The sequence below is a fragment of the Rhinoraja longicauda genome, chromosome 15, assembly GCF_053455715.1.
Source record: "Rhinoraja longicauda isolate Sanriku21f chromosome 15, sRhiLon1.1, whole genome shotgun sequence".
Lineage (NCBI taxonomy): Eukaryota > Metazoa > Chordata > Chondrichthyes > Rajiformes > Arhynchobatidae > Rhinoraja > Rhinoraja longicauda.
The window spans coordinates 10,776,202-10,788,824 of NC_135967.1; the positions used below are offsets into that span (position 1 = coordinate 10,776,202).

The 12,623-nt window shown below is 44.9% G+C and overlaps 1 protein-coding gene across 1 annotated transcript in view; it reads right to left on the reverse strand.

The window, feature by feature from the left end:
* The window catches only part of LOC144600523 (mitogen-activated protein kinase kinase kinase kinase 4), a 267,504-nt gene that overhangs the window by 146,695 nt on the left and 108,186 nt on the right, over positions 1-12,623 (reverse strand). Inside the window, exons 6-8 of the mRNA XM_078412188.1 lie at positions 10,783-10,873; positions 8,846-8,976; positions 166-220 (exon numbers count right to left, since the gene is read on the reverse strand). Of these exons, the coding sequence (XP_078268314.1) occupies positions 166-220; positions 8,846-8,976; positions 10,783-10,873 (277 nt within the window). The remainder of the gene's footprint in view (positions 1-165; positions 221-8,845; positions 8,977-10,782; positions 10,874-12,623) is intronic.

A 12,623-nucleotide genomic window follows, 5' to 3' on the forward strand; every position in this document is an offset into this window, starting at 1 on the left:
TAGGGCCTGTTTCCGCACTGTAACGCTGAAGGCTAAAGTTTAAAACTCTCCTATTTTGCGCTGTAAGTCCCATGTACTTCAAGTAATCCATCAATCTCTTGAAAACCCGCATCAGCCTTTAATTGCCCTGAAGCCCTTCATTGCAAAATGAACAAAACTACTTACGAGGAGCCCCTTCTGCCATCTCAATCGCTGTGATTCCCAATGACCACAGGTCACTCTGTGAGGAAGTAAATAACAGGACGAATTGTATGTCAATTGTAAATTGAAAGTCAAACATTTTCATTAATGGCAAGTATACGACAAATTGAGACTCATATTATAAAACCGCATCACACATTTGACACAATGTGCTGGAATAACTCAGACAGCATCTCTAGAGAGATCCCTTTTTCTCCAGAGATGCTGCTTGACCCGCTGAATTACTCCAGCACTTTGTGTCTATCTTCAGTGTAAACCAGTATCTGCAGTTCTTTTCTACACACGTTTGGAGTATTGTATCACAAAATGCTGGAGTAACCCAGCAGGTCAGGCAGCATCTAGGAGAGAGGGAATGGGTGACGTTTCAGGTCGAGACCCTTCTTCAGACTGATGTCAGGGGGGTGGGACAAAGAAAGGATATAGGTGGAGACAGGAAGACAGTGGGAGAACTGGGAAGGGGGAGGGGAAGGGTGGGACAGAGGAACTATCTAAAGTTGGAGAAGTCAATGTTCATACCTCTGGGCTGTAGGCTGCCCAAGCAAAATATGAGGTGCTGTTCCTCCAATTTCCTTGTCCTCGGTGAATACAGATGCAAAGTACACATTTAGTATCTTGTCTACTCCCAGCATAAGTTTCCTCCTTTATTCTTGAGTCCCACTTTCTCCCTAGTTTTAGACTTTTTGTAATCTGACTGATCATCTTAGCCCTTCTAATTATCTTCATGACTTCTTTCCTGCCTGCTTTATATTCTTCAAAGGCTCTGTCTGATTTCATCTCCTTAAGCCTTACATTGCCTTCCTTTTTTTTTCCATTTTGAAGCTTCTCTGGTCATCCAACGTTCCCTCACCTTGCCATCATTATCCATCCTCCTTACATGCCCATCCTGAATTCCCATCAGCTGTCTTTAAATGATTCCCACATGTCAGATGTAGACTTACTCAATGAAAAATACTCCCATTTACACTCCCTTGCTCCTGCTTAATATTGTTGTAATTTGATTTATCCCAATTTTCTACCTTTCCCCAAGGCCTAGACTTATCCTTATTCATAACTATCTTAAAACTTATTGACCTGTGATCACTGTTCCCAAATTACTCTTCCACTGAAATACCTGTCACCTGGCCAGGCTCATTTCCCAATACCACTACAGTACCTCCTCGAGTTGGACTATCCATGTATTGTTCAAAACATCCCCTTGGATACACCGAACAAATGCTGCACCATCTAAACCTTTTGCACTACGAAAGTCCCAGTTAATATGGAGCAAGTTAAAGTCTCCCACTACAACAGCCCTGTTGCTTTTACATGGTGGCGCAGCGGTAGAGTCGCTGCCTTAAAGCGCCAGAGACCTGGGTTCAATTCTGACTACGAGTGCTGTCTGTGCGGAGTTTGTACGCTCTCCCTGTGACCACGTGGGTTTTCTCCGGGTGCTCCTGGTTTCCTCCCACACTCCAAAGACAAACAGGTTTGTGGGTTAATTGGCTTCTGCTAATTGTAAATTGTCCCTTGTGTAGGATACTGCTAGTAGACGGGATTATCGCTGGTTGGTGCGGACTCGGTGGGCCAAAGGGCCTGTTTCCATGCTGTGTCTCTAAAGTAAGGTTGAAATCTAAACCTTTTGCACTATGGAATCCCAGTAAAAATGGGGGAAGTTAAAGTCACCCAGTGCAATAACCCTGTTGCTTTTACAAAACATATTCGAGTGGTAATGACAACATGTTCGAGTGGTAATGACAAAACAATTAAAACCACACTCCTTTTTTTTCTGTTTCCTTACATTAGTTTGGGAAATTTTTTAAATGTTAAAGAGTTTCGGTTTACTCCCACACTCCAGAGACATGCAGGTTTGTAGATTAATTGGCTTTTATAAATTGACTCTGGTGTGTAGAATAGAACTAGTGAAGGGTAGACTCGGTGGGCCGAAGGGCCTATTTCCACATTGTATTTTCACACTAAACTAAATATTTTTCAGAGGCAGTTACAATTGCAAATTATAATAGAACATAATTGCAGTAACAATTTAAATGAACCAACGCTGTTGCTACCTCATTACAAGAAAAAGTGTGTGTGTGCATCACTGATTTGGTCATGAAACCAAACCACAAGCAAAACTGACCTATAAACAGTTGGCACACAAGTTTCATTCTTACACCTGACTTCCTAACTTTCAAACTGCCGTTAACATGTGGTAGCTTTTGAGTATCGAACAAACTTCCCGTCACAATATTGACCAGAGAAATACAAGTACTGGGCATACTTAGCAAGTCAGATGGAAAGAGAGAGAGACAGAATTAGTTCATTAGGTTTAGAGATAGAATGTAGAAACAGGCCCTTCAGCCCAGTGAGTTTGCGCTGCCCGACAATCCACTAGTGTAGGAAGGAACTACAGATGCTGATGGACACAAAATGCTGGAGTAACTCAGGGGGTCAGGCGGCATTTCTGGAGAAAAGGTATGGATGATGTTTCGGTTTGAGACCCTTCTGCAGACTGAAGAGAGACTCAATCCAAAACGGCACCTGTACATCAATTCAATGTTAACCCACTTTCGCATCCTACACACCACAGATAATTTACAGAAGCCAATTAATCTACAACCTGCACGTCTTTACAATCTGCTAGAAAACTGGAGCACCTGGAGAAAACCCACGCAGGCAGAGATAGAACATACAGAAGCACCCATAGTCAGGATCAAACCCGGGTCTCTGGTGCTATAAGGCAGTTACCGCTGCACCACTGTGCCATCCCTGATGTTTCAGACCAATGAATATTTATTGGGGGTGAGAAGTTGTACAGCTCAGCCCTGGCTAACAACCAAGCTCTGTTTTACAGATGTTGGGAAATTCACAAAAAGTACTTCATATGGAAACCACACCTCCACATTGTTATAATGAATGGCACAGAGGTACATAAGACTGATTAGAAAGAATAATTGCAAAATGAGAAAAAGACAAAGTGCTGGAGGAACTGAATGGGTCAGGCAGCATCCGAAGAGGGAATGAACACTCCAGATTCCAGCATCTGCAATTCCTCGTGGCTTGAGGCAAAGGGCGGTGAATCTGTGGAATTAATTGCCACAGACGGCTGTGGAAGCCAAGCCAATGGATATCTTCAAGGAGGAGATTGACAGATTCTTGATTAGTACGGGTGTCAGGGGTTGTGGGGAGATGGCAGAAGAATGAGCTTGAGAGGGAAAGATAGATCAGCCATAATTGAATGGCGGAGTAGACTTAATGGCCTAATTATGCCCTTGTAGCTTATGAACTATTGTGTCTCCAGCTGTTATGTTAGCCAGTTAAAAGACATTTGATGATCAGGGTGCCTCAATATCTAACATTTTTAATGTCTTTCTGCAGATAATACATTGCCAAAAATCATAGGCAGAACCCAAACAATTTCAATCTAAGAGCCATCTATTCACTGTAAGGCCACCACAGCCTGAATGTAAAGCTCGGAATCTATTTCAGAGTTTAGAATCCATTAAAAAACTATGGCGTCTGTAAAATAGTAAATTTTGCAAGATAAATGTAGGTGAACAGCTGACAATAATAAATTTTGGGCCCACTCATAACTAAGCTTTGACTGAAATATTGTTTTCTCCCAGATTTAATCAAAGAGTTCATCTGCAAACTTCATTCAATCCATTGCCTTTCTGAATGCGTAAAAAAAAAAATCAGATCTTGCTCTAATCCAATTATACCAAGAAGCATCCATATTTTATCTTGTGTTTATCTCATCACAGATATCTCTGTCAACCTGTGAATGTCTATCTGGATTGCAGATGAATTACATTTTATCATTTGCCATTTTCTCCTGCAGAACGACGTTGTGAATCTGAGGCTGTTAAATTGTTGAATAAAGCACAGGATTCTACGTTTTCAATTGCAAAGTTACTGCATGAGTCGTGACACATGACACTGCAAACATTGGAATCTGAAATGATAACACTGCCAACCTTCTCGTGAAACATTAAAGTGAGGTCTTGTCTGCTTCTTGCAAACACAATTCCCAGTGCATTATGTTAAAGATGGCAACGCTCTGATCTCTATTTATCTCTCAAACTAAGATACTAGAAGCACAAGAAACTGCAGATGATGGAACCTTGAGCAAAACACAAAGTGCTGGAGGAACTCAACGGATCAGGCAGTACCTCCGCAGGACATGGGCAGGTGACATTTTGGATTGGGACCTGGACTGAAGATGGTTTAGGTTTATTATCGACATGTGTACTGAGGTACATGTGAAAAGCTTTGTTTTTGCATGCTGTCCAGTCAAATCTGATAATACAAGAAACCAGACCTCCAGAGGTGAAAATGGATTATCTGGCCAATTACCACATTCCTGTTGCAGAGACTGCTGTAAAAATTGGTTTCACGTTACAATAGTAGCAATATGTTAAAGAATATTTGATGACTTTGTGGAAGATTGGAGGATCTGAAAGGCATCATGTTGACACACAACCTTTCCTTTTCTTCCCCTCATTATGCCCATGGTTGAAGTGTACAGTGGTGCAGCCAGTAGAGCTGCTGCCTCATAGTTCCAGCAACCTGACCGATCCTTATAGCGGGAGCTGCCTGTGCGGAGTTTGCACGTCCTTCAGTCTGACCAGCTCAGTTCAGTTTGGTTTATTGTCATGTGTGCTGAGGTACAGTGAAAACCTACCATGTGGGTTTCTCCCGGGTGCTCAGATCCCGGGATCTTATAGAAACTTACAAAATTCTTAAGGGGTTGGACAGGCTAGATGCAGGAAGATTGTTCCCGATGTTGGGGAAGTCCAGAACAAGGGGTCACAGTTTAAGGATAAGGGGGAAGTCTTTTAGGACCGAGATGAGAACGTTTTTTTTCACACACAGAGAGTGGTGAATCTGTGGAATTCTCTGCCACAGAAGGTAGTTGAGGCCAGTTCATTGGCTATATTTAAGAGGGAGTTAGATGTGGCCCTTGTGGCTAAAGGGATCAGGGGGTATGGTGAGAAGGCAGGTACGGGATACTGAGTTGAATGATCAGCCATGATCATATTGAATGGCGGTGCAGGCTCGAAGGTCCGAATGGCCTACTCCCGCACCTATTTTCTATGTTTCTATTTTTCTATCTCCTCCCACATCCCAGAGTACATGGGTCAGTAGGTTGTAAAAGAAAAAGGACCTGCTGATGCTGGTTTATGCCAAACATAGATGCACAACGCTGGAGTAACTCAGCGGGTCAGGCAGCACGACACAAAATGCTGGAGTGACTCATGACACAATAAATGCTGTTGCCAGACCTGCTGAATTACTCCAGCGTTTTGTGTCTATCATGGGTCAGTAGGTTAATTTGCCATTCTAAATTTCTCTCAGGTCACCAGAGAGGTTCCCTGATAGGCCAATTGTTGGGTAAGGACGACATAATCCAAAGAGTGATGCATCGTGGCGAACCGCAGAAATGGTTAACAGACTTTTACGGGAGGAAGTGGGGGGGGGGGGGAGGAGGGAAATGACAGGAGGGCGGGTGGGGAGGTAAGTGTTTGCAGTTTGTAGATACAAGCCCTACAATCCACCGAGGCCACACTGACCGCATTCCCTATTCAATAGCAGTATACCACAAATTAGGGACGATTTACAATTTTTATCAAAGCCAATTAACCTACAAACTGTATGTCTTTGGCATGTAGGAGGAAACTGGAGCACCCGGAGAAAACCCACCCGGACACTGGGAGAACGTACAAACTCCGTGCAGCCAGTAGCCAAGGTCAAGATCGAACCCGGGTATTTGGCACTGTAAGGCAGCAAATCTACCGCTGCGCCACCGCGCCGCCCCTAGCGTCGAACTGTACAAGTCACTTAAGTGTATGTACAGGAAAAAAAACTGCAGATGCTGGCTTGAATCGAAGGTAGACGCAAAATGCTGGAGTAACTCAGCGGATCAGGCAGCATCTCGGGAGAGAAGGAATGGGTGACATTTAGGGTCGAGACGTTTCGCATCAGAAGAAGGGTCTCGACCCGAAACGTCACCCATTCCTTCTCACCCGAGATGCTGCCTGACCCGCTGAGTTACTCCAGCATTTTGTGTCTACCTTAAGTGTATGTACGTCTTGACCCGAAACGCCACCAAATCATTTTCTCCAGAGATGTTGCCTGACCCGCTGAGCTACTCCAGGACTTTGTGTCTGTCTTCAGTATAAACTACCATCTGCAGTTCCTTTTTTATTACAGTGTTGGAAAATGGGCTGGAAACAGCGGGATCAATGAACACGGAGACTGTGTTGCCGTGTCTTGACAGGGAATCTGCTGGCAGGAAATCAGGAGCAGCATTCCCTACATTCATGGCAATGGTTCCAGCTGGCAAAGCAAACCGCAGTAAAATTGGCTCTCCACTTTCCATTGTTCCCAGGATCAGTGATCAGATCAGAGCTTTCAGACAGGAAATACCACTGCATGAGCTTGCATTGGGTTCATTGCTGAGTTGTTATTTTAACCGGCAATTTCTTTGTAAACCAGCATCTACAGTTCCTTGTTTCTGTTTTTCATTGATGCTTTTCCTGAGAAAGTAGTGATGGGTGTACTCGCTGAGGGTGGGGCGGCACAGTGGCAGAGTTGCGGCCTTACAGCGCAATAAACACGGGTTTGATCCCGACTATGGGTGCTGTCTGTATGGAGTTTGTACATTGTCCCTGTGACCGCATGGGTTTTCTCCGGGTACTCTGGCTCCCTCCCACATTCCAAAGCCGTGCAGGTTTGTACATTAATTGGCTTCGGTAAAATTGTAAATTGTCCCTCGTGTGTAGATAGTGCTGGTGTACGGGGTATTTATTCACAAAATGCTGGAGTAACTCAGCAGGTCAGGCAGCATCTCGGGAGAGAAGGAATGGGTGATGTTTCGGGTCGAGACCCTTCTTCAGACTGATCCATTTCCAGTGTCTCTTCAGACTGACCAGTGCCCTCTTTCTCTCAATCCCATTAAATCTAATGGTTTCAATAGACAATAGACAATAGGGTCTCGACCCGAAACATCACCCATTCCTTCTCTCTCGAGATGCTGCCTGACCTGCTGAGTTACTCCAGCATTTTGTGAATAAATACCTTCGATTTGTACCAGCATCTGCAGTTATTTTCTTATACTAGTGTACGCGGTGATCGCTGGCCTGGGCGGAGTCGGTGTTTTTGAGTCTAACGTTTTTGTTACATTGTAGGACACGAGGCAGTTAATTTGCACACTGTAATATGATAAATGAGTGGATAGAATAAAACTCCAATAATCCGCTATCCAACTATTCAGAATTCCTGATGGTTCAGTTTCTGCTCACAAAGTCATTATGCTGTGTTCCATTCAACTAACGATGGCCCTAATTCCCATGCTCACACCTCTCTTCGTTGGACTATTGTTTCCCCATGTTTGCTTCTGACTCACTGGGATCCATTTCCAGTGTCTCTTCAGACTGACCAGTGCCCTGTTTCTCTCAATCCCATTAAATCTAATGGTTTCAATAGACAATAGACAATAGGTGCAGGAGTAGGCCATTCATCCCTTCGAGCCAGCACCACCATTCAATGTGATCATGGCTGATCATTCTCAATCAGTACCCCGTTCCTGCCTTCTCCCCATACCCCCTGACTCCACTATCCTTAAGAGCTCTATCTAGCTCTCTCTTGAATGCATTCAGAGAATTGGCCTCCACTGCCTTCTGAGGCAGAGAATTCCACAGATTCACAACTCTCTGACTGGAAAAGTTTTTCCTCATCTCCGTTCTAAATGGCCTCCCCCTTATTCTTAAACTGTGGCCCCTGGTTCTGGACTCCCCCAACATTGGGAACATGTTTCCTGCCTCTAACGTGTCCAACCCCTTAATAATCTTATACTGGAATATTCCGTTTCACTGGGATATTCGTGATAATTCCGTGTAAGATCTAAAAAAAGGGAATTTAAAATATGTACGGGTTGTAAATTGGAATTAGATCCAATAGTTTAAAAAAATCTGCTCATAGCAACTCTGCCAAATTTTTGTTGCAGTATTTAATTTCCACAATACAGGTCCACCATCCTTGGTTCCAGAGCCTTGCCGTACTCTCTGTTTTGCCGGACCGACAGAGGTCTTGGCCTTGGAGGTGCCGAGACATCGGCCCGCAAAGTCGGCCTCGGAAGTTGACTACGGGGGCCGCAGGGTGCAAGTTCGATCCGCTGATTGGCTGACGAAGTCCCGATGAGGTCGAGATCGGCCGCTTCACCAGGACTAGGCGCCACATTTTCGGGGAGACTTCCAGGAGGGATTTCAAGTGCACTCTCGTAATTTTATCTGGATTCAAGGACCCGGTACCAGTTGGACCACCAGTTGCTGGGGAAATCAGTGGTTGACCTGTGACCTGGTGACCCAGTTTTAATGTCTGAAGAAGGGTCTCGACCTGAAACGTCACCTATTGCTCTATCTCCAGAGATGCAGTCTGACCCGCTGAGTTACTCCAGCTTTTTGTGTCTTTTTTTTCTATTTAAGGTTAATGGGGCTACTCTTGTGATGTGGTCAATGTGGTTGCCAATTTGCACAGAGAACGACATCTTTCCTCTAACACGGTGACCAAAAGTGAAGACAATACTCCAAACATGGCGTCACCATCATTGCGGTACATTTGCCCTACCAACCCTTGGTTATGTGCCCTTGCCCCGTTTGTTGCTTACTCTGTAGTCGTATGTGGACTCTGCATTCTCGTCACACGCTATCACTTCAGGTGCCATCCAGTAAGGAGTGCCAATGAAAGTATTCCGCTTCTCCATCGTCTTGCCCAGTTGAGCGCTGACTCCAAAATCAACTGCAAAGGAACCGTAAAAGGGTCAGTTGGTGTCATCTTAAAACCTCACCTCTCAGTCTTAACACCAGAAAGTCAGACAGCCGAGAAGCTCCAAAGCTCAGCAGTACTTTGATGACTGGCTGGAGTCCCACAGCTGCCTGGGGCTTGCGTAGATCGGCCACTGCTCATATGAATTAGAGCGAATATTGCACAGTGCAAATGGTGCCAAAACAGGGCGCCTCTTGCATACAGGCTCGGTAGACTATTTCTGTAGATAGACACAAAGTGCTGGAGTAACGCAGCAGGTCAGGCAGCATTTCTGGACAAAAGGAATAGGTGACGTTTTTGGTCTCGACCCGAAACATCGAAGACATGTCTCGACCCGATACTTCACCTATTCCTTTACTAAAAAGCAGTCCTGACCGACCATCTACCTCATTGGAGACCCTCAGATGATCTTTAATCAGACTTTACTGGATTTTCTCTTGGATTAAACGTTATTCCCTTCATCGTGTATCGGTACACTATGGATGGCTCGATTGTAATCATGTATTGTCTTCCTGCTGACTGGTTAGCACGCAACAAAAGCTTTTCACTGTACCTCGGTACACGTGACAACAAACTAATCTAACTAAAAAAGAAGTGTCAAAACATATACATCCAGATTTTGTGACAGTTTTTTCACATCTGTTTTCAGGCATCCTACCAACTATTAGAGAGTGGTCCTGAGCTACTATCTACCTCATTGAAGACCCTTAGACAGGGCCGTCTTAACGCATGGGCCTGATGGGCACTTGCCCGGGGCCCCACGAGCATAGGGGCCCCATGCTGATCTGTGTATGTTAAGTGACTTGCAATAAATAAATACTACTTTAAAAATGAAGGTTCAATAAGTGCTTTTTTCGCAACATTTTCGGTCACTAAGTGCTTCTCACAGCGATCTGCAAGTGCTTTTTGCAACAATGTAGCACCCTAAGTCCATCGCTAAGTGCTTTTCGGTAAGTGCTTTTCGCCGGCACGACAGGGGGGGCTGGTAGGGAAAGGGGGGTGGGGGAGAGTAACGGTAGGGGCCCCAGTACACTGCTTTGCCCGGGGGCCCATAATGTTGTAAAAACGGCCCTGCCCTCAGACAATCTTTAATCGGTCGTTACTGTGACTTTATCTTGCACTCATCATTATTCCCTTTATCATGTATCTGTACACAGTGAACGGCTCGATTGCAGTCACGTATAGTCTTTACGCTGACTGGATAAGACATAACGTGACTGTACTTACGCGGGCGGGTCTCAGCCGAGGCATCGACTGAATGGCTACAGCCGTCTTTTGTAAGTTACAATGATGTTTAAAGTTCGAAGTTGAAGTACGTATAAGAAAATAACTCCAGATGCTGGTACAAATCGAAGGTATTTATTCACAAAATGCTGGAGTAACTCAGCAGGTCAGGCAGCATCTCGGGAGTGAAGGAATGGGTGACGTTTGGGTCGAGACCCTTCTTCAGTCTGATGAAGGGTCTCGACCCGAAACATCACCCATTCCTTCTCTCCCGAGATGCTGCCTGACCTGCTAAGTTACTCCAGCATTTTGCGAATAAATGCCTTCGAAGTTGAAGTATAGTTACATTACTTACTCAGTTTTGATTATTGTTCCGGGCAATACATTATAGTGACAATAAACTAAACTAGATATGAACCAAACATAACGACTAAGAGCCAGTTGAGATTGCAATTCATCAACCCCTCGCTGGAAGACACATGGGGTTCCTGATTTGGATCACCGTTTTGAAGAATATATTTGATAAAATATGAAACATTTTGAAGGACTGCTCACCAAGCTTTACGTCCGCATTCTCAGTCAGCAGCACATTTTGTCCTTTGATATCTCGATGAATGACGTGGTGAGAGTGTAGATGGGACAATCCCTGCGGTACAATTCAATGAAATGAAACAGTATAAGTTACCGAATGGAAAACACCATCCATCAGTATGATGTTCACACATTGGCTACACCGAGATGAGCTTCACATCACACGTCTCTATCATCAAGATGGATAAGTGGGAACTCTGCATAAAAACATACAAAACAGAGGCAGGGATAATCATTCCCCTCCATGTAATGAGGAGGTGGCTGATCTGGCACTCTGGTGTCAGGACAACAGCCTCCTCTTGAATGTCACAAAAACTAAGGAGCTGATTGTAGACTTTAGAAGGGCTCAACATCCGAGGACGTACACGCCACTGGAGTTAAATGGGATTACTGTGGATAGGGTGAGCAGCTTTAAATACCTGGGAGTCCACATCACAGAGGATCTGACATGGACAACACACATTGCCGCACTGGTGAGTAAGGCAAGGCAGCACCTTAACAACCTCAGACAGTTGAGGAAATTCAGAGTCTTTCTGAGGATCCTTCAGTGCCTCTACTCTGGGGCTGTAGAAAGCATCTTGTCCGGGAACATCACAATCTGGTTTGGGAATAGCTCTGCCCAGGACAGGAAGGCTCTGCGGAGAGTAGTGCATTCGGGTGAACACACTATGGGAACTACACTCGCCCCCCTGCAGGACCTATACATCAGGAGGTGCAGATCCAGAGCCAGCAACATTATGGGGGACCCCTACCACCCCAGCAACGGACTGTTACAGCTGCTACGGTCAGGCAAACGCCTCCGCTGTCATGCTGTGAAAACAGAGAGGATGAGACGGATTTCTTCCCACAGGCCATTAGGACTGTTAACTCTCATATCACCAGGGACTAATTTAATTTACTGTATTAATTTATTTTTTGTGTTAAAATGTTCTTTTATTCTATTCTGTTTTGTAGTTTTAGCACAATCCGCAGGCGTTGCCACTTTCATTTCACTGCACATCTTGTATATGTATGTGACAAATAAAGTTGACTTGACTTGACTTGACTTGACACATAGAAAACATAGACATAGAAAATAGGTGCAGGAGTAGGCCATTCGGCCCTTCGAGCCTGCACCTCCATTCAATACGATCATGGCTGATCATCCAACTCAGTATCCCGTACCTGCCTTCTCTCCATCCCCCTGATCCCTTTAGCCACAAGGGCCACATCTAACTCCCTCTTAAATATAGCCAATGAACTGGCCTCAACTACCTTCTGTGGCAGAGAATTCCACAGATTCACCACTCTCTGTGTGAAAAAAAAACTTTCTCATCTCCGTCCTAAAAGACTTCCCCCTTATCCTTAAACTCTGACCCCTTGTTCTGGACACCTTTCAATTAGATCAAGGGTGGGCGCCACAGTGGCGCAGCGGTAGAGTTACTGTCTGACAGCGGCAGGGACCCGAGTTAGATTCTGACTGTGGGTAGTGTCTGTATGTTCTCCCTTTGACCACGTGGGTTTTGTCCAGGTGCTCTGGTTTCCTCCCACACTCCAAAGACGTACAGTTTGGAGGTCAATTGGCTTCAGTAACAGTGTAAATCGTTCCTAATGTGTCGGATAGTGTTCGTGTGCGGGGTAATTGTTGGTCAGCGTGGACTCAGAGCGTGAAACAGGCCCTTCAGCCCACCATCTCTAAAGTCAAAGTAAAGTCTAAACTCAGCAAAAAACATACAAAATCATTCCACCACCCCTGCTGGAGCAGCTGGAGGAACTCAATGTGTCAGGCAACATCTGTGGAGGGAAATAAGCAGGTGATGTTTCGG